Source organism: Mixophyes fleayi, chromosome 5 (assembly GCF_038048845.1).
Source record: "Mixophyes fleayi isolate aMixFle1 chromosome 5, aMixFle1.hap1, whole genome shotgun sequence".
NCBI classification, from domain to species: Eukaryota; Metazoa; Chordata; class Amphibia; order Anura; family Limnodynastidae; genus Mixophyes; species Mixophyes fleayi.
Window position 1 is genome coordinate 195,215,317 of NC_134406.1, and position 23,338 is coordinate 195,238,654.

Genomic DNA, 23,338 nt, shown 5'->3' on the forward strand with positions numbered 1-23,338 from the left:
TACTCTGAAACTTTCCCGGCCGAAAAGAGCGAATCAGGCGTTTCTCTGCATTAATCGCATCCAATAGTAAGCAGTACCTCCTTCCGACCTGATTGGATACAGAGGAAGCAGTAGTAAACCAATGAGAAGGTATCTTCGAATGAGGGCGGCGACATGCTGCCCGGTGCCAGGAAGGAGTAGTGTAGACTCCTGAAGCCTTACAGAACAGTTGTACGTACAGTTGTCCTACAACATCATGGCCGACCAGAAGAAAGACGTAACCTACTATACTCTGGATGAGATACAGAAGCACACTCACAGCAAGAGCACTTGGATTATCATTAACAATAAAGTGTACGATGTAACTAAGTTCTTGGAGGAGGTGAGTGGGCCCCTGTCTCTATGTGTGGGTCAGAGTGTTTGTTTTACAGGGTGGGAAGCGTCCATGGACTGATACTAGCTATAGCGGTATGTGTATTTACAGTCATACTATCATACGCGTGAATCAGCTTGCTATGCCTTGTCCTGAACACACTACACTGTTCAAGAAGTTGTCATAAGCCCGGCACGAGTGCAGAGGTTGCATGTTGTGTCTTACACCTTCGAGTACGCCCAGTGACCAGAGATGACACTTGCATTACTGTAGGTGAACACCTGTTTCTCTACGTAGACTTGCTGAAAGATTTTCAGATACAAATTAACGTAAAATACAGCTACATAGTTAATAGAGATCTGCAGATGACCAAATATGCTACAAATATAAAGAGGGAATGCTCTTCTACTAAACCACGAAGTTTTGGTATGTTGGAAGCTAGTTGATTACCCAAAAGAATCTATGCATCATATGTAATAAAAATATTATTATTCAAATGTTGACAAGCCTGTTTATGATTATTTTTATGTGAATTTGGGACTGACTGCCTTCATTGTGAAGTATTAGATCACATTATTAGAATAATGTGAGCATGAAGTGTTAATGTTGCACCAACTATAGGCTATCTTATGGTTAAAGGAATGGTAAATCATAACTTAACATTTTTCGTCAACCAACTTGTCATACAAACACTTCCCTCTCCTCTTGGGACAGGACTTCAATGAGAACATATACTTATGTACTGCAAGACATATACTGAACATTGATTTGTTACTTTGTGGATGTAATTATAAACTGCATCACAGTTGTTCTGGAGCTAGTAGTGGCACTATCTGCCATCCCTTTCAGGTATAAAAACTATAAGGACTGAAGTTCCGAACTGGTCTGGTGGGTGAGTGAGCATTGAACCTGGTTTAAAGAAGCGAAGACCACTTTAAACATAATAACATTAGAAAAGAAGCTTGCATTATCTTAACTTACATGCCAAAATACAGTTTGCAAGCTTTTGCTTAGTTAGAAGTTAATAAATGAGCTCACATAAGACATTTCAATTGCGTGTTTGCTTTATTTAATTTTTTTTGTAGTTTGCATCCTTGAAGTGTTTTGTAGACTATTGCATTATATATTTCAATGGAAAATGGTTATAAACATTTGCTTAAATATTAATGTTGCCCTTCCAAAAAAAATATAATGCATAGCGCTACTTTGAAGCAGATGACCTTAAAATGTATGTAATACATTTACACAGATTTATCACTCAGCTAATCAGATGAATAATTATTTTGTCTGTCGTACATGTATTCATTTTTAAAGGTATCCGTTAAAGATGTTGTCTACCTCAAGGAGCACTGAGAGCTTTTGGTGCAGGTGACTTCAGCCATGCTCTGTAACTAGCTTGGATGGAAGGTTTACATATATGAATGTGGCACTTGGTTGAATGGTTGCAGGTCCTATGCAATCAGGTGCTACATTCAGTACACCCCTCCTGTCCTTAGTCTGAACCTTGCACAGTCTAGTTTCCAGCACCAAAATGTGCTTCTCCAGTCAATAAGTTTTGTCCAGCTAACACTGGGAAAGCCTTGTTTTATTTTCAGATGAAAGCATTAAGGTGTTTTTCACCATGATAGTTATCCATTAAATGTATTGTCCTTAACAATTGATATATTTTCTTTTAAGTGTATTCCAGAATATGTATATTTCTATCTGATATGTTATGGTAATTTTCTACTGATTAAAGTTTAAGACATTCCAGTATTTTTTTTCTTCTCTCTTTACTATATAATTTTTTTTATTAAAAAACCTTTCTACCCAACAAAACTTCAAAGCCTTATTGAATCATAAGGTGCAAATAGCACAAATATGCTGCACCCCATAGTAACCAGTACTGCAGTACTACACCTGTGTTTCCACGCTCATCAGCTGACATGTTTCTAAACTTTCCTCTGCAAAATATACTTTTTAGAATAAATGTCTGGTTGTTATGGGTTTACATACCTTTTACATTATGTATGTTTGTTTGTGTGTCCAATTTTTTTTTCCTTTTTCTTTTATTAAGTTTAAAACTAGAGCCAAAGACAAGTTTTAAAAAGTATTCTTCATCTGTAAATTGCTCCTTATCTGCATTTTCCTGATATCATAGGTAGAAGTGGTGGAACTGATTGCCTTACTATAGCTGTAGATAAGACTTTATATAGGTGTGATTATATAGTTCCTTATACCTTGCTTTATATTTGATAATGCAACATAGCTTAATGAATTTCCATTAATTTTTAAGACAGACTACATTCTGGTTAAACATGACAAAATGTATTCACAATTCTGTATTTCAAGGGGTTTCATGTTTCAGAATTCATTGTAGAGTAACTTCAAAGTTTAATCTTTGTTGTGGCCATGACTTGCATCAGTTCATGATCTGTAAACATAGAACTCTGTGCAAAGTTTATCCTGGCATCTATCAGGTTTATAGTCCATAGGTCAGGCCAGTTATTCTAGTGATTAAAGCATTGTACCCACAGATCAGCAAATATATTACTTATAAAATGAATATTTTTTTTTTCTTTAGTGTAGTATCTTTTACCTCTTATGTGTCCCACTGTTCACTGTATTAGTAAAAGTCAGACCAGCTCCGTCTCCATAATCTCCGGCTCTGGTAGGGTTAAAGTGAACAAGTTCTCCTGCACACAATGGTTTAGTAACATGTTGGCTGGTGAATATGCAGTCACAGGTGTTCTGTTGCCAAAGTTGCCAAACCATCTTTCCTGATGATATAACTTTATTAAATCCCCTTTTCACACTCCTGCACAATTCTTTGGTAAAGAGAGCATAAAAGCAGTGGCTCACACAAGTAGTCACAATAGCTTACACTCTTATCTCCCTTAGGGACCTATTTATTAAACCTAATTTTCATGTTAGTTCCTCGAAAATTGCTGTTTATTTTTATATATATATATATATATATATATATATATATATATATATATATATATATATATATATATATATATGTTAACCCGTGCATGATACTCATGCATTCTAGTCAAATCAAGCTACTTAAGGTCTTAAAAAGGTTCTTGTCATGCATTTGGACCTACCCCAGGCCTCCTCAGGGGAAGAGCGTTACTTCCCGACGCAAGCGCCCTTTTTAATGTGTGTTCATGAGGTAAAATTACCGCACGAAAATGAGTTTGACCCCTCAACTCGTAAATTTAGCCTTTACTACCCCTCCAACGGCGGGAAGGGGGCATGATGGAAGTTAACTGACTTCACTATTCTAATTTTTTTGTCAAATAATGTCAGTATACCAAATTTCAGGTCAATTGGATGAGCCCTTTCTGAGAAAATAGTTTTTTCCACACACACTAACACACGCCGCTAGGCTTTTACTTATATATATTCGATAATGCTAAGAATTTAGTAGGTCAGTGTATAACTCTGCCCAGCAGGTGACGCTGCAGCTTGTTGTTTTTTTCCCACACACAGACTAACACACGCTGCTAGGCTTTTATATTACAGATATATATATATATATATATATATATATATATATATTTAGATGCCATTTGAAGTATTTACCTAATCTATCAACAGTGCATTGCAGCAAATATCATAGATATATGTTGCTTTGCACCGTTTTTTTGTAATACAAAGCAGTCCCCATAGATGTCTATGGGGACTGCTATTTACCGCAATTTAACAATGAATGACAATGCTTTTACATATAGGGTAATATATGCCAGCTCAGTGTTAGGAACTTACCTTGTCCCCGTTCCGCTGCGCTGTCAGCGGGAGCTGACAGCGGTGTCCATATCTTCAGCGCTGCTTCTGTTAGCGCTGCCGCACTTCCGGCTTCTCTCTGCTGCTGATCATGTGACTCCTGGGCGGGGAATTCAAACTCCTATATCTTCCCTGCTCTGACACGCTGCCTGTGTCAGAGCAATGTGTTTCCTGTTCCTGGCTACAGTTCCTGTGTCCTGATTCCTGTGATCCTGCCCCCTGTTTACCCCTCTATTCCTCCTACTCCTGTGTACCTACCTGGCTGTGACCGACTATTCTCTGGATCTCCCTCTGGCACCGTATACCTGATACCTTCTGTGTACCGACCCGGCTGTGTTACCGACTATTCTCTGATCTCCCTCTGGCACCGTATACCTGATACCTTCTGTGTACCGACCCGGCTGTGTTACCGACTATTCTCTGGATCTCCCTCTGGCACCGTATACCTGATACCTTCTGTGTACCGACCCGGCTGTGTTACCGACTATTCTCTGGATCCTGCCACGCACCCATTGCCTCCGTGCATCTACCGGTTACTGTTCCAGACCTACTACGCCTGGAATTCACGGTTAGTGCCTGTACTTGCACCGCATTGTCTATTTTCTTGTCTGCCTGCCATCACTTAGAACTTTCTCCCTTACGTCAGTAGGCTAATCTGGGGGCCGCGACCTGCGGTTCTTCGGCAGCTAAGCCCACACTACCTTGCGGTGGTTCTTGGTGAAGACCGGAAGGCCGTTAGACTCCGCGCCCTAGGTAAGCCTGTGCTAATACTGACTAAGGCATCAAAATCGTAACAGTTTGCTCTGACCCTTATCTAACTGATGGAAGCGACAGGGAATCCCACTGCGAGAGTACTACTGGATAACTTAGCGGCTCAGGTTGAGGAACAGGGGAAAAATCAAGAACAGTTATTACAGATTCTGCAGACTCTGTCTAACAGGTTGGATACGCTCCAAGCAGCTCAGGTGGCAGCTCCTAATCCTCCACCTGCTCCGGCCCCACAGCCTGCCCCCGCTCCAAGCGGTTCAGCTGTATCTGCTCCCACCACCTCTCAACTCCGCATACCTAACCCACCCAAGTTCAATGGGGATCCTAAGGAATGCCGAGGCTTCTTGAACCAGTGTGCTATTCAATTCGAACTTTTGCCCGGGAACTTTCCCACACAGAAAACTAAAGTCGCTTATATTATTTCCTTATTGTCTGGTCAAGCGCTTGCCTGAGCTTCTCCTCTCTGGGAACATGATGACCCCATTCTCCATAATTGTGCCACTTTCTTGGAAACCTTCAGACGCATCTTTGATGAACCCGGACGAGTCTCCAGTGCAGCTTCTGGACTCCTCCGTCTGCGCCAGGGTACCCTTACTCTGGGCCAGTATGCCCTTCAATTTCGCACTATGGCGGCCGAACTTCGTTGGAACAATGAAGCGTTAGTGGCCACATTTTGGCAAGGCTTGTCCGATCGTATTAAGGACGAGCTAGCAGCCCGAGAGTTACCCACTACCCTGGATGCTTTGATCTCTCTCTGTAACCAGATTGATATACGTTTCCGTGAACGCACTCAGGAGAGAGAGAGTTCCCGTCGATCTACTTTCCGTTTGGCTCCTCGCTTCCAAAGTCCTATTACACCGGAGGAAGAGCCTATGCAGTTGGGAAGAGCACGTTTATCCCAGGAGGAAAGAGAAAGGCGGTTCAAGAATCGTTTATGCCTTTATTGCGGGGAACCCGGTCATGTCCTGAGTCAATGTGGGAAGCGCCCGGGAAACGATCGGACCTAACTGATGACGGAGAGACTAAGTTAGGTATGAACATTCTCTCTCCTATGGATTCTAGTTTTTCTATCCAAGTTATTCTGCAATATACTGATAAACAATTGTCTCTTCCAGCGCTTATTGACTCCGGTGCAGCGGAGAACTTTTTACGAGCTGACATTGTAGAGCGGTTATCATTGCCTAGGCAACCCTTAGATCCACCTATTGCCATTACAGCTATAGATGGCAGTCGTATCATTGGAGGATCCATTAAGAACAGAACTGTTAACATGTCTCTACGCATTGGAGCCTTGCACACTGAGGAAATCTCCTTCTTAGTCATTCCAAAGGCTATCAACCCGTTGATTTTAGGCCTACCTTGGCTCAGACTTCACTCCCCCACTTTAGATTGGCAGAAACCGGAAGTTCTTGCATGGGGTTCAGAGTGTCATTCCCGATGTCTTCCCAGGATTCATAGACCCGCTATGGGCTGTCTCCCAACACCCTCCGGTATTCCTCCTCAATATCATTCGTTTTCTGATGTCTTTTGTGAAAAGGAGGCTTCCAAGTTACCCCCTCATAGACCTTGGGATTGCTCCATTGAATTGTTGCCGGATAAGATACCACCTAGAGGACGGGTATTTCCATTATCTCTACCCGAATCAGAGGCCATGTCCCTATATATTAAGGAGAATTTAAACAGGGGTTTTATCCGGAAATCCTCGTCACCAGCAGGAGCAGGTTTCTTTTTCGTAAAAAAGGACGGCGGATTGCGTCCTTGCATAGACTACCGTGGCCTCAACGCCATAACGAAAAAGAATAGGTACCCCTTACCATTAATCTCTGAACTCTTTGATAGGATCAAGGGAGCTTCAATCTTTTCTAAACTGGATTTGAAAGGGGCCTACAACCTTATCCGTATTAAACAAGGGGATGAATGGAAGACGGCGTTCAATACGCACGATGGGCATTTTGAGTATCTTGTCATGCCATTTGGACTTTGTAACGCTCCTGCGGTTTTTCAAAATTTTATTAACGAAGTTTTTCAGGATTTCCTGTATCAATTTGTGGTCATCTACCTAGACGACATTCTTATTTTTTCACCTGATATTATTACTCATCGCCATCATGTCTCCTTGATTCTTCAACGCCTTCGGTCGCATCATCTGTACTGTAATGTGGACAAGTGTGTCTTTGAAAAAACGCATCTTCCTTTTCTTGGTCACGTGGTTTCTGGCTCCGGATTACGTATGGACCCTGAGAAATTAAAGGCGATTTCTGATTGGCCCCAACCGTTTGGACTTAAGGCCATCCAGCGTTTTATTGGGTTCTCTAATTATTACCGTCACTTTATCAAAGGGTTTTCATCTGTTATTGCACCCATCACTTCCCTGACCAAGAAATCTGCCAACGCTAAGACCTGGCCACCAGAGGCGGTAGAGGCCTTCAAGTATCTTAAAGAAGCCTTCATATCGGCACCTATTCTTCAACAGCCAGATTCTTCCTTCCCCTTTTTTCTCGAAGTTGACGCATCCTCCACTGGAGTAGGAGCTATTTTGTCTCAGAAGAATTCTACTTGAAAGTTTTCTCCCTGTGGCTTCTTTTCTCGTAAATTCTCATCCACCGAAAAAAACTACGGCATTGGAGACAGAGAACTACTTGCTATCAAATTGGCCTTGGAGGCCTGGAGACATCATTTGGAGGGAGCCAGATTTCCTGTTACTATTTTTACGGATCACAAGAACCTGCTTTATCTACAAACTGCATCCTGCCTCAATCCCCGTCAGGCCAGATGGTCGTTATTTTTTCCACGATTCAATATGATCATTACCTTCAGACCAGGGTCCAAGAACAAGAAGGCTGATGCCCTCTCTCGTTCCTTTGATTCTATGGATACCGAAGAAGAGAGTGTTAGGTCTATTCTAGATCCAGAATGTATTTTGGCTACTACTCCTACTCGGGTGATCATTCCTCACGGGAAGACTTTGGTTCCTCCACATCTCCAAACTAAACTCCTTAAATGGGCTCATGCCTCCCGTTTTTCTGGTCATGCCGGTATAAAGAAGACCTTGGAATTTATCTCCCGTAGTTATTGGTGGCCGTCTATCCGTTCGGACGTTCGACAGTTTGTGACGGCGTGTTCCACTTGCGCTCAGAATAAAGTTCCTCGTCAAGCTCCATACGGTCTGCTGCAGCCTCTGCCAATTCCGGATCGACCTTGGAGTCATCTCTCCATGGATTTTATCACAGATTTACCCTCCTCCAGAGGGTTCTCAGTAGTGTGGGTGGTCACCGATCGCCTTTCCCGAGCCGCTCATTTTGTGGCATTAAAAGGTCTCCCTTCTGCTCCTGTTCTGGCTCAACTCTTCATTAAAGAAATTTTCCGCCTACATGGCTGTCCAGATATTATCGTTTCTGATCGAGGAACTCAGTTCGTGGCAAGATTTTGGAGGGCCTTTTCTCGTCTTTGTGGAATTAAGTTAAATTTCTCTTCTGCATATCATCCGCAAAGTAATGGTCTCACGGAAAGGACGAATCAAGAATTGGAGAAATTCCTCAGATGTTTCATTTCAGCTAAACATGATGATTGGGTTGATTTATTACCTTGGGCAGAATTCGCCCACAATAATAATTCACACGACTCTACCTCCATTTCTCCCTTTTTTGCTCTTCAGGGATTTCATCCTAAAGTTCCACCCTTCAAAGAGTTAACCGCTTCTGGGGTTCCTGCAGTGGATTCCCTTCTATCGGACTTCTCGTCTAGGTGGGATCTTATCAAACGCAAGTTACTTCACACCTCTGCCATCAGTAAAAAAGCATTTGACAAAAGAAGACCGTCTCCACTACTCACTCCTGGTGACAAAGTGTGGTTGTCTACAAAGAATCTTCGCTTGTTGGTTCCTTCTAGGAAATTCGCTCCCCGATTTATCGGTCCCTTCAAGATCATTGAGGTCATTAATCCGGTGGCCTTTAGATTAAAATTACCCCCTACCTTGAGGATTCCCAATGTTTTCCACATTTCCCTTCTCAAACCACTTGTTGTTAACAAATTCTTCTCTTCAAGAAGACCTCCTGCTGCTATTTCTGCACCTGATCAGGAATTTGAGGTGAAGGAGATTCTAGATTCTCGGATTTCCAGAGGTTCCTTGCAGTTCCTGGTTGACTGGAAAGGTTACGGTCCTGAAGAGCGTTCTTGGATTCCTGCACGAGACCTTCATGCTCCGAGTTTGTTGAAGAAATTCCATACCAAGTTCCCTCTAAAGCCTTATAGGTTGTCCGGAGAGGCCACCCCTGAAGGAGGGGGTACTGTTAGGAACTTACCTTGTCCCCGTTCCGCTGCGCTGTCAGCGGGAGCTGACAGCGGTGTCCATATCTTCAGCGCTGCTTCTGTTAGCGCTGCCGCACTTCCGGCTTCTCTCTGCTGCTGATCATGTGACTCCTGGGCGGGGAATTCAAACTCCTATATCTTCCCTGCTCTGACACGCTGCCTGTGTCAGAACAATGTGTTTCCTGTTCCTGGCTACAGTTCCTGTGTCCTGACTCCTGTGATCCTGCCTCCTGTTTACCCCTCTATTCCTCCTACTCCTGTGTACCTACCTGGCTGTGACCGACTATTCTCTGGATCTCCCTCTGGCACCGTATACCTGATACCTTCTGTGTACCGACCCGGCTGTGTTACCGACTATTCTCTGATCTCCCTCTGGCACCGTATACCTGATACCTTATGTGTACCGACCCGGCTGTGTTACCGACTATTCTCTGGATCTCCCTCTGGCACCGTATACCTGATACCTTCTGTGTACCGACCCGGCTGTGTTACCGACTATTCTCTGGATCCTGCCACGCACCCATTGCCTCCGTGCATCTACCGGTTACTGTTCCAGACCTACTACGCCTGGAATTCACGGTTAGTGCCTGTACTTGCACCGCATTGTCTATTTTCTTGTCTGCCTGCCATCACTTAGAACTTTCTCCCTTACGTCAGTAGGCTAATCTGGGGGCCGCGACCTGCGGTTCTTCGGCAGCTAAGCCCACACTACCTTGCGGTGGTTCTTGGTGAAGACCGGAAGGCCGTTAGACTCCGCGCCCTAGGTAAGCCTGTGCTAATACTGACTAAGGCATCAAAATCGTAGCACTCAGGCTGCCGTACATTGCCGTTTCAGCACTGTTCAGCTCTGCTCCGAAGAGCAGAGCTCTACAGCGCATGTGCACTGTCACACACCGCTCTCTGCAACAGTGAAGCGCAGGGTTTCTTGTGCGCATGCCAGAAGTTTTCAGACGGAGCATGCGCGAAAGCTGTTGTGGATCGCAAAGTAGCTTCGGGAACAGAGAGGCAGTGAAAAGGTAAGTTTTTAACTTCACAGTGACATCCGTTTATCGTGACTGCTGACCCTTCTGAAGTTTTTTTCATAAATATGAGAAATCGTTCAATCCCTAACAATGCGATAAGGATTGAAAACTTGTTAATTTTATGCGTTGTTGGTAAATGTGCCCCTTAGCGTGGTCACACTGTCTCTCCATCTCTCATCTAGACTGCCATTCTCCTCACCTTTCCTTTGGTCTCACACTCTGTTAGCTGTTGCACTCTGAGATTTCAGTCCTCACTACTCAATCCACCTATACTGATGTCTTACATTGAGCTGTCATATATTTAGCAGCTCTTTGGCTCCTCATGGCATTCATTAGGTTTTTGGGCTTCCCTCTTGGAAATAGCTTTGCACTCTACTTTCAGCTCACAGGGTCTCCCTACCATCTAATCATCATGATCAGGGCAAAGTTGAATTTGAATACACATAAACTTAGCACTCACATGCACACTGAACAACCTTTGGTCATACAGAGTGTTGTCCACACTCATTCAAGCAATAGTGCATTCAAGATCATTATGATTTATGCATCTATGGCCAGGCAAAATAAGAACATAATTGACAGCTGCATCACATATTGGCACATTTTTATATTAAATAGATTGTTCAGCACATTTTTCTTTAAATTGTTATGAGTTAAAAATGTGGTCCCTGCAATAAAGTTATGCAGCTATTCACTTTGTGGTTCACAGGCCATTGCATCTGAACTATAGTGCTCTGTTTAAAAGCTACAACAGTTTAGCCCATGGACTGAGCATTTTAAGTGCTTGCCAGACTAATAGTTGCTAACAGGTTTGCCTATTCTGTAGCCATTGGTAAGTGGAACAAACAAATTTTGTTTTAAGTCCTATTGTCTTTCATGAAAAGAATGTATTTCTTTAAATTTAAAAACTGTTTAATGGTGAAATATTATTCAAGAAAAAAAGCTAGCCATGGTAATTAGATTCAGATTCAAAATATGGAGTGGAAGAGTTCTTGGTACTTGAAAACCCAAACTGAAATTGGTTCTATTTTTTCTGAAACCAAAAAAATTCAGTCCTAATTGGAGTTGTTCAACGGAGGAGCTACACTTGGTACTCCTACTTGGAGTATGGACCGATCACCATCTGTGATGGATAATAAATTGTTGTTATACAGTACTCCTGCTTTAATCCCTCCTTATTCTATAACACCACCCTTGCTTACAATCTGGTACTGTCGTGTTTAAAAGTATTCTCCCTCTTTGCCATTTTTCACATTTTATTTACTTGCATTCTGGAATTAAAATTGATTCATGTGGGAATTTTTACAGCTGATTAACACAAATACTCTGTAATGTCACGTTTTAAAGAGAACCGTAAAGCTTTTTCTTAATTACAAATAAAAAAAAATACAATAAGTGATTACAGAAGTATTCACATCCTCCCTCACCCCTTATTTTAATACCTTAACTGCTTCATTTTGCAATTACTTTTTTTTTGTAGATTTGTTTTATAGATTAAAATTGCCACTTACTAGAAATTACAACAAAACATGGCTCATTAAGGGTAAAATATACCTTATGTTTAAATAGAGCTTATGCTAACATTATTTCTATAATTGTTCAGTCTAAAATTTGTCCTTATTTGCATTTATTACAATGGGTAATAGTTGACAAACTGCTCAAGTAACATTTTCAAGGGGATGTCATTGAGGCATATTTGAATGCTGTGTTTTATATTTATGGTGTTATTAAGGGGCAGGGAGTGCAGGAAATAAGTATCATGCATCTTAATAGACACATTGTTAATTAATGTTAAAGTGAATAACTAGATGTCACTGTACTTTTACCATATGGAAAATTCTGCAAAAAAATTCCAGATTTTTTTTCTAGGCAAACTTCCTGTGTGCCGAACCATAATAATATTTTGTCATTGACTTGTTTTGACAAAAAAAATGGTGTGTCAAAATAGTTATTGTTAAGTTGCATTTGAGAAGCTGTGAAACAGACCAAGTTTTGAATCTGGTACAAAAGAAACCATTTGTTCCAAGTACAAGGTTATATCATTATTGTGCTTAATAAAGGAAGCTTTAATGTACTGTTCTTTTATTGTCCTTGTGCAGATTTCCATTCTAATACTGGGAGCATTACAGAATTCAGACCTCCCAAATAAATAGCAAATTGTTGAAAAAACAAACAAAATAAAACTACTCCTAAAGTATAAATAAAGTGCAGATACCTCCATTGCATACAGTTGCAAATATATGTTTGCTACCCACCACTTTCAGGGCAATTCTGTTAATAGGATGATTCTAAATTATTAAACAATGAGTAAAGTGGGTCACATATTATAATACAATTTTAAGTTGAGAGCAAAACTTACCAGCATGTACCCAAAAACCTTGCAGCAGACACAAACTAAGTCCTTGGCAGCTGCCAACCACCACACAGATCTCATGAACAATCGTATGCAAAGGGCAAGTTGTTAATGCTAGTTTAGTAGTATATCTAAAACAAGGCAGGTTGAGAGCGCAAAAACTGTAAACCAATAGTAATATCGATATAGTAATTTAATATGTATTAGAATACACACAAATATAAAATGAATAAAACATTAATCTGTATCAAATATAGCAACAAATTGACATCAACTGGAATCAGCATTCATAGTGAGTCAAAACCCATATAGAGTATTCATGATTGGATTCACAGCTGGTGAAGTGATTGATAGACTTGTTAATGCACATGCAGATATACACCCTTAAGAAGGCAAAGCTACAAATGCAGAGTGTTGATCCAGATATATAGAGCTTAGTCCCGGAAGGTGTTTGTATGTAAACACCAAAGCAGGAGGAATAAATCCTCAATATGCAGTAACTGAAATCCAGCAGTTTGTTGAAGTATCACATATATACCACGGATTGTACGTATAAGCACAGCTTGTACACACCTCCTTTGTATTATACAGATGTAGTCTGTCTATGAGAGAGGAGGAATAGAAAGTCTTAAGTACTTATCGTGTTATCAGATGGACGGATCACTCAAAGGTGTATCTCCTGGTAATAGTTGGATAAAGGTGTTAGTCCTTCCAGGTCACAAAAAGAGCTCCTTCACCCCGGGGTAAATTAATCGCTCTGTTATATCAATCGCCGGCTGGAAGCCAATAAATGCCTGACGCTTTTCTCGGCACACTGGCCGTTTCATCATAGGTCCCAGAGCCTGTATTGGAGAGCTGCAACTGGCCATAGTTATATATGACATACTAATAGCTTTATATAGGTTTTATAGAGCGCCCATTGTTCATTTGTAATATTAGTAGTATGTATATCTGTATAATGGTCCTTGTAGAGGTAAAATTACAGGACAAATTAGTTTATTTTATATATCAGTGATACTAGGGACATATAAGGTATTCTGTACAAAACTTAACTAATTTCTATGCACATGTGCTCTAAATGTAAGCTTACATATGGTTTGCATTACAAAGTTAAAATGAAATCCATTCCTCCTGTAATAAGAGGCCAGTGACAGTCCGTGTGACTGGAGAATGACAACGAAGGACACTCCATTGATGCCCTCACATTCACTTGCTGCTTCCGACAACAGGTGAAAGTAGATACGGTTAGTTAGTGAAGGGTTAGTAAAAGTATGCTTTTTTTAATGCCAGAGAGTATTTGGACTCCTTTATTCACTTGTATGCAGTAATGTGAATGTCACCAGTCAATGCTACAATTGTTTCTTCATCTGCTTAATATATATATGCTTGTTTCTTGAATATTCTCTAAAATGATGTTAGCAGCCCAACACAACTTCAATTTATGTGTAAAATATTACTTCTACAACACGATTTTAGCAAGTAATTTAAATTGAAATGCAGTTAGAGCACAAAACATGCAATGCAAGTAAATCCTATAAAATGGTTTTCAGGAACAGTTGTATTACTATTTTTAGGGCTTTGAACACATCCATTAAGTTTTAACTGAACAAAATTTGTTATCTAAAACAACAAATCTGAAGAGTTTAAAAACCAAGTTTTCCAGCAAATTGTTGGCTGAAGGGTTTTTGGTTTATTTTTATTTTTTTTTGCTAAAGGAAGGATCATCTTTTGTACTCACTTTGAGTTGGTCTGTGTAAAGCAGGCTTCATACACCTGACCATTATTATTTATTCATACAGTGGAATAGATAGTCAGTAAATATAAACAATTTACTTTTTTATTCTATTTGACATACTTCTGTGTGCACAAATAAATTGCAAAACAAGTTAAAGAAAATCTTCCACTGCAATTTTTTTATATACTTTTCAGACCTTTGCTCTCTGCCACACTACATAGAGTATATCTTTGCAGTTCAAGGGTGAAACAGATCTCATGACCAACTCTAGTTTGAATGTTGCTTAATCTTTTCTGCATATCAGTTTTTTTATTTCCCTTGACTTTAGTTTTGCTGAGTCATGCAGCCTTGTTTCAGAGCACGTATAATGTATACTGCTGTAAATAAGACTCATGTTAAATTTTTTATTGTAGTGTGAAGGTTCGTTTTCAAATAAATAAAATTCAAAGTGCATTTGAAGCTAAATATTTACTCCTTTTTATATGTAGCTTTTTAAAGCGTGAATTAATATAAACCATCCCTGTCCCATTCTTGATATCTATTATAATAAATGATCCCTCACTAGAAGTTTATATCTAGATGTTATGTATGTTTATTATGTGCACCACATATTTTATTACAGGATTAAAACTTGTATTGTATAGCTAAGACTGCTGCTTTTTATGTCTAAATCAAAATTTAAAAAGTAGAGTTTTCAATTTCACAATTTTTTTGTTATGTATTGCAGAAGTAATTTTTTTATTCAGTGTATTGTTAGCAATATAGGACACCTGCAGCATGTACTGGACATGTGCAGGTGTACCTACAGATAATACCAGGTAACAAATTGCATGTATGTTCCCTGAAAACTCACTTCTTCAAGCAAGCTTATAAAATTCCTGAGCTTCCTTCTTAACCACCCTTACTTCCTTTCCACAAGACAAGATCTTGCTCTTCTTTGAACCATAAATCTCAAAACACTGCAAGATGTGAAATTCCCAAATAAATTTTTGCCAAAAATATATGATGTCCAATGACTTTTATGATTATATTCATATACTGCATCTGTTTTTTGTTTTTGTTATTTTTTGCTATTTTCCCCCTTTTCAAAGATATTATGCTTTTGGTTTTACAATGCAAAATTAGTTTGAACATTCTATTCGAAAGCATGTGGAAGTTCATGGTCACAGTAATCATTTAGATAACATTGTACACACATCCCATTTTAACCTAATCAAATCATAGCAATGATCTACAAGATACTTAGATTTGTAGTCTGAGTGACTTACTGATCTGTCCAATGGATAAAGTCCAGGTAATATTTATTTTCAAATAAATTAGTTAAATAAACTCATTTAATTTCTATAAAGTCTCAGATTCCAAACCACCATACCAGTTCATTGACGCAATAAATTATTAGCCAATAATAAGATGACATCTACTGAGGAGGAGCAGCTGTGTCCAGCTTGCATAGGAAGACATGTGTATGAGATTGTGGCTTGGCTCACGATCGCCGAATGCTGTTCCTTGTTCGCCATAACGTTTATCAAAGTAAACCTAAATACGCCTTCGTCTTTATTTTGCAACAACTTGTTTCCAAATGTCAAAAAACAAAATTATTTTTATTATGTCCGGTTTTAGCATCCGGGTGGAGAGGAAGTTTTACGGGAGCAAGCTGGAGGGGATGCAACCGAGACCTTTGAAGACATTGGGCATTCAACAGATGCCAGAAATATGTCAAAAGATTTTATCATCGGAGAACTTCATCCAGTGAGTAACTTGTTTACTACAATACATGTCTAACAGTGACAAAGCTGTCAAATTGTACAGAGAATTGGTATATTGAAATTTGGAGGTTGGGAATGTAAATAAGGCATAACGTGATTCAGTTGTTTCATAGTCAACAAATGTACACTGTAACCAATTGACTATTTGTGTATTTCAGGGCTTAAATAAATCTGCAGCTAATGCTCTTAAAAAAATAACTGGTAACATTTTACAGTTAGCAGTGAATAACCGATTGGCTTCAACATTTGACTGACTGGTCTCTTAATTTTACATGTTTTGTACTTGCCTGGTGTGGGATTTACTTATTCAATAGTGCATGGGTGGTGCTCAAGATCTACGATAGCAAGTAAATGTAGATTAATGTAACAAAATTAATTTTAATATTGCATAAACTTTTAAACCATACTGAGGAGCTTCATGGTTTGTCTCAAAGTTACAGATAAAAGACAGGGCTATGTTGTGTTGCAGATGAGGTGTGAGCAGGAGAACAAATCAGAAACCACATTCTCTGTGATATTGCAGAGATTAATGCTTCTGATTGGTTCTGCTGTTCACACCACTATCCACAGCCATATAAGATATTGAGCGGATATAAATTCCACGGCTTTGAGAAGCTTTAAATGCGTCACTGTTTGGTTTGAAATTGGTGCAACATATTTTTAGCTGTCTGATACTTTGCTTGACTGATATCAGCATCAATCTCCTAATATTTCAGAACACTGAACAAGAGGTGATAGCTAAACTACTTCCTCACTATACTCTGTAGTAGTTTTACATGTTTAGTCTTGGTTCGTGTGAAATGTTTTAACTTTTTACTGCATGCCAACCAGGAGCGGATCTAGACCATATTTGGGGGGCAAGGTGGACAGTTTAGCAATTATATAAATTATATTTGAAAGTAAATGAATCTCTATCCACCATTGTAATTTTACCATCAATATACTTTTGTTACCTTTATTTCCTCCCGTCTCTGCTTCATTGCAGTGAATTCAATCCCACAGAACCAGGCTGGCAATATTGTCAGCTCACCTGTCACACAAAATCTCTTTCCTTGCTGAGAACGTTTATTCTACTTTACCAGCAGTGAAAGGGTATATATGGCTTCAAGGTCTGATGCAAAAGTAGAGTTGTTTTTTTTTTTTTTTTTTTTTTTTTTTTAAACCTATACTCCCCATTCCATTTCCATTCCACAGTTACAGGTCATTTCTCTACTTACTATTGTCCAGCGAAACCATTCATGGTACCTTAAATCCAAATTAATTGTTAATATGAGAGATGGATGAAGGAAATGACAGTGATGTGGAAATGAAATGAAGAGTATGGATGTGAAAGAATGTGAAGTGGGAAGATAGTTTGTGGAATCTTGAAAAGAGGGAACATTGTGGAGGGGACATTATATTCTTTAATTCCATGAAATGGTGATATTAGATTTTAACATTTTGATTGTTGCAAATTGGATTTTGATGTCCAGAGAAATAACAAAGTACAGCTTCTGTGAATTACTCGTTATTGGGAGTTCTATTAATGGTTTTGCCTGTTTTTCTTCATAGGATGATAGAGCCAAAATCCAGAAGCCAGTGGTGAGTATTTCTACTTCACAAATGAGGAATAAAATGATAACAAACCCAAAATATGAGATTATCATTCTGTGTACCATGGGTGCTAACGTTTTTAATTCGTTCAATTTTGTAGTGGAAGAATTGTTTTTGCTATAATACAGGAAGTCCTTTTAAAAAGCAGTTTAAAAGCCCTGGCAGGTTTAAAATCTGAGCAACGTATGGAGCCATGCAGAAGACCATTGCCTGCATTTATATAGTTCATAACAGTAGTACAGTAAAATTGTAATATCCCCCTGCAGCTCAATATGTTTTTGCTGAGGTGCAAAATTATTTTATTTTGTAATTGCCAACTGTATAACTAGTTAGAAGGTGTAAGTGCAGTTTTGTTGCATGTCACGCATTTGTAAGACTTTTCAAATCGACAATTTATTGTTTTTCAGGAAACGTTTATTACCACGGCTGAATCTGATTCAAGGTATTTACAATGTTCTACCATATAAGATTATATGTGAAATGCAGACTACTGTTCACCTATTTATTATTCATTAAAACACAATCCTAAGTGATTATGTGGCAATATTGCCTCTATGCAGTAAACAGATATGTAGGCAATTTTTGGACTGCATAAGCCAGATACACATGTGGTTTCATTAATCTTTTAGTTTCTAGAGAAACAGAAAATGACGCACAGTCTCGGTTGCTGATGGTAAAGACCTATATAAATACTGATCAGCCACAACATTAAAACCACTGACAAGTGAGGTGAATAACATTGATCATTCTGTTACAATGGGCAAGTGTAAGTATCTGAGCGACTTTGACAAGCCCCAAATTGTCATTGCTAGACGACTGGGTCAGAGCATCTCCAAAATGGCAGGTCTTGTAGGGTGTCCCTGGTATGCAATGGCAGGTCCAAGGATGAACATCTGGTGAACCGCCGGCACGGTCATGAGCTATCCAAGGCTCATTGATGCACGTGGGAAGAAAGGTTAGCCCATCTGGTCCAACTCCACAGAACAGCTACTGTAGCACAAATATCTGGAAAACGTATTGCTGGCTATGATAGAAAGGTGTCCGAATACACAGTGCATCACAGCTTGCTGCATAGCCGCAGACCAGAGTGTCCATGCTGAACCGTGTCCACCGCCGAAAGCGCCTATGATGTGCATGTGAGTGCCAGAACTGGACCATGGAGTAATGGAAGAAGGTGGCCTGGTCTAATGGCCACAGTTTATTTTACATCTTGTGGAAGGCCAGGTGGGTGGGTGTCATTTACCTGGGGAAGAGATAATGCCAAAATGCACTATAGGAAGAAGGTAAGCCAGCAGAGGCAGTCTGATGCTCAGAGCAATGTACTGCTGGGAAACATTTGATCCTGCACTCATGTGGCTGTTACTTTGACTAGTGACATGTACCACCTACCTAAACATTGTTGCAGACCAAGTACACCCATTCATGGCAACGGTATTCCCTGATCGCTTTGACCTCTTTTGGTGCACTGGCAAACTGCAAAAATGATCAGGAATGGTTTGGGGAACATGACAGAGTTCAAAGTGTTGACTTGGCCTCTTAATTCCCCAGATCTCAATCCGAGCATCTGTGGGATGTACTGTAAAAATAAGTTCAAGCAATGGAGGCCCCACCTCGCAACTTACAGGACTTGAAGGATCTGCTGCTATCATCTTGTTGCCAGATACCGCAGGGCACCTTCAGAGTTCTTGTGGAGCCCATGCCTCGACAGGTCAAAGCCATTATGCATGAAGAGGGCCTACACAATATTAGGCGGGTGACTATAATGTTGTGGCTGATCGGTGTATTATTGAGTCAGAAAATATTAATTTACGGTTGTAGTTGCACATAAATGTGTATAAGCGGTGGAAAAGCCAAAAAGCTAGAATAGTAGTACATGCTGGCTTAGTACATTCATATGACAGCTGTAGGAGAACATAAAATTATAAGAAACTTTAGCACTCCATCCCCAAAGAGAAAGCTGAAAAAACAAACAATTGTTTGCTCATAGCAAATACAGAAAAATAGATTTTGACTGTCTAAACATATACTGTACATAACCCTGCATTAGACACAAATAAGCAAAACAAAATGTTATTTTAAGTGTACCTGTTAAATTGTGTGTTTAGTATGCAAATACCCATATTTATAAAGGAATTGGTACTTTTTTCTTTTTTTTTTTTTTTTTTTTTACTTCCCATAACTTGCCAGCGGTGGTAAAATTGCATGGTGTTGGTTATATAAGCAGACTTTCACCTGAAGAGTACTATTGGCTAGCAAATGTTGATTCCTAAGACTTGCTTTTATGGTCTGCTTAGTTCACATAAGTAGCTGAACAGGTTTGCTTTATTGAATATGACTCAACATGCTAGACATTTAATATTAATCCTTGCTTACATTGACTGTTGTGTTTTTTTTCTTTAGCTGGTGGAGTAACTGGATTATCCCTGCTATATCAGCTGTTGTTGTTGTCTTAATGTATCGTTTTTACATGGCAGAAGAATAAGTGCAGTAGAAAGGAATTACAAAATTACTGTTCCAGACCTGAAAATATGATCCTCATTTTATGATGGCCAAACAATTTGGGGGGTTTTGGGTGTTTGAGCTGTGCCAGTGTTTCTCCAACTTTAGTCCTCAAGCCCCATACATATATTAAATTCACTTTTTAATTGAATACAGAGAAAGCTGTGAAAATGACTGAGCCATGGATATATTTAAATGTGTTTGTGGAGAACTTGAGAACTGAAAATGGAAAACATGCCTAGTTTTGCCCTACATGCCATAATGTTTTCTTTTACTCTGGTTAACATCTAACCATTTTCTTCTCATATATATTATATCCTTTGCTCACTTATTTTCAGTGAATATGGCCTTTATAACCAGAAATAAAGCAGCGATGAAACAGTTTGCTATTTTTAAACACAGACTGATGCCATTACTATGTAGATTTCTGGAAAATATAATACTCTACAAATACCCAAATAAAGCCTTTCAAAAGCCTAATTAAGCAGCAGCTATTGTGATAAACATCATAACATAATATTTCTAAGTTAACATTCCAAGCAATGCAGAATGTATGCTTTTGATTTTTAACTATGGTGTTGGGTATTAAGTATATATGTAAATGCCTTAGTTTATTTTCTAAATATGACCATAAAAAAACACAATGGAGAGCATTTTAGTATGTACAACAGTGATAAGCAACCAATGTTTAACCAAATAGCTGATATCTACACAAAGCAGAGACGATGGTAATCTAAAACCCAATGCTGGCAACCCCGACAGAAGTCGGCACGACATGTTCATTCCGAATGTTGAGGAGCACGACCTATTGTACTTATTGACTGTTTAGTATAGTGACTTTGAGTAAATGCGATTAATGAAGAGGGCGGCACCACACCGATAGTAATCTTTCTACATTTAAGGGGGCCGTTATAGAATAGCTTAAGGCTACATTATGTATGTTACTTAATAACATTGAAGAGGCGGCGCCTCTTCCAACTGCCCCCTTAAGTGTACAAAGATTACTGTCAGTGTCCACATGGACGCCATTCTGTGGTGCCGCCCTCTTCATTAATCGCATTTACTCAGTCACTACACTAAACAGTCGATAAGAACAATAGGTCGCACTCCTCAACATTCGGAATGAACATGTCGTGCTGACTCCTGTCGGGGTTGCCAGCATCGGATTTTAGTGCCCAACCCAGCAGAGACACATGGTGTCTGACTATTAATAAGATTATGCAAAGGTTATCATCACGCAGTATCTGACTATTGTGCTTTCAGCAGAAAGATGGGAGGGAAAGTAAACAAGTGCTTGTTTTCCAAAATGTAAGTTTAAATAAATCTAGCACTACAAAATTAAAAGATTTATCATTAGAATCTGTATTTTGAGACTGTTTGCATTTACATATTAACATTATTTTCTTCACCACCATCTATAGTTATAATAATCAAAAAAAAATTAAGAAATCATGTACGACGACTGATCATTTTCAATTTGTATTTTGTACTAGCCAGTGTGGAAGAAAATAAAACATCATGTTTGTATATGATTTCAGTTAATTGCTGTTTTTTGTTATTTCTGTATAATAATGTTTTACAGCACAGTGTATGTTATTCATGTTATATTATCAAAATATACACATAAAAAGGGGTATATAGTTCAGTGCAATGTTTTCCCATACACATTTTTGTTCTATTGTTGATCGCACATGAAAAGATTTTGTTGCTAGGATCAGAGTCTTGCTGAGCAGCTGGATCTCTTTGGCAACACAGCACCCTGTTTTTAGTGTAGTCGAAAGACAAGCCAATAGAGGTTATGTATGATAATGTATCAATCAATTATGTATTTTAGGACCAAACGAAGTGCTCTGTGGGACCAATTGTCCGGTATCACTGCAAACAGTGCAGTGTGTTGCCAGCATTTTTTTTCAATGCCCACCAGTATGCCATTAAATAACCTAATGCTAACTGTTCCGTATCGGTAAAGAAAAAAAAATATATAATAAATATATATATAATTTATATGTGTATGTAATATAAGCAACCAGTGCTCCAAATAGAAAAGAAAACATATAATTACATTTGCTGTTTCAATGCGAATGTATCTTTGTCAAGTCAAAGATCCATTTGGATTGAAACAGCAGCTGTCTCTCTTTTTTGGTCTCTGATGGTATTTAAACATTTTTATTTTATTGTGGAATACCGGCTGCTTATGTGATGAGCATTTACTTTCTCCCCCTATGATGTGAACTGGATATATATTGTCATAATTATGCTTGCATATTAAGCTATGTGGCATTGTTTAGTCTTATAAGAAGATGTAATCCAGGTTAAACCTTTTATATAAGGATTTTATACGGTGAAATTAACAGTAATATACAGCAACAGTGAATTAGTAATAATTTTATACTCTGAAGTAATTTAAAGGGGAATTTTGAAATCCGATTGTGTTGCTCCTTTTTCTATTAAATATAATTTGTTCATAATGTAATTAAATTGTTAATCTTATTGTATTTTTCTTTCTTGGTCTTCTTGTATCACTTCTTACCCAAACTGTCATGCATAACAAAAACAAATACGAGAATTTGTTTTTTGAAATGACACAATGGTCAATTTTTTTTAGTTTAATGTTTTAATCTGTGACTTTTATAAATGTCCCAGTTGTGTCCATTTAACAGGAAATACCACCAGTCAGCACATAGCTGATGTAGGGATCAATTGTAAACATTTAAATCAAATAACTAGATTACCTAGATATTCTAGTTACAATTGAGTGGTGCAGAGATACTGCCCAGCTCCCTGTTTCCAGCCAGGATGCAAGCTATTTAGACTTAGATTTATAAAATTCATCAATCATTGTTCTTGGCACTAAAATCTAGTATCAAATAGAGCAAACTACAGTGTGGCAGGAGAGCCACATGAAAACACAGGTTTGCAAACCAGTCAAATTGTTTCCATGCATTGTAGGATCAGAAGCTAAAGACAGTCTACACAGTTTAATCGTTGCTGGTATCAGTGGCTCAGTAAGTGGCATTGAGGTGCCACACATTCTGTAGTGCTAGACAGTCATATGGTTGGATGCACACTGATTCTGTTTAGGAGCCCTTTAAACACTTGCGTGGTTATATGGTTTATACATTTTAGTTATCTGAAGATTAAGCAATAAAAAAATATTTTCTTTTATAG

At 39.0% G+C, this 23,338-nt stretch overlaps 1 protein-coding gene across 1 annotated transcript; it reads left to right on the forward strand.

The window, feature by feature from the left end:
* The first annotated feature begins 156 nt into the window (after positions 1 to 156).
* CYB5A (cytochrome b5 type A) lies at positions 157 to 22,665 on the forward strand. Its single transcript, XM_075213233.1, has 5 exons — positions 157 to 361; positions 15,933 to 16,061; positions 17,630 to 17,659; positions 18,079 to 18,113; positions 20,072 to 22,665. The coding sequence occupies exons 1-5, from the start codon at positions 236 to 238 to the stop codon at positions 20,151 to 20,153; spliced, it is 402 nt and encodes a 133-aa protein (XP_075069334.1). The 5' UTR covers positions 157 to 235; the 3' UTR covers positions 20,154 to 22,665.
* The last annotated feature ends 673 nt before the right edge of the window (positions 22,666 to 23,338 follow it).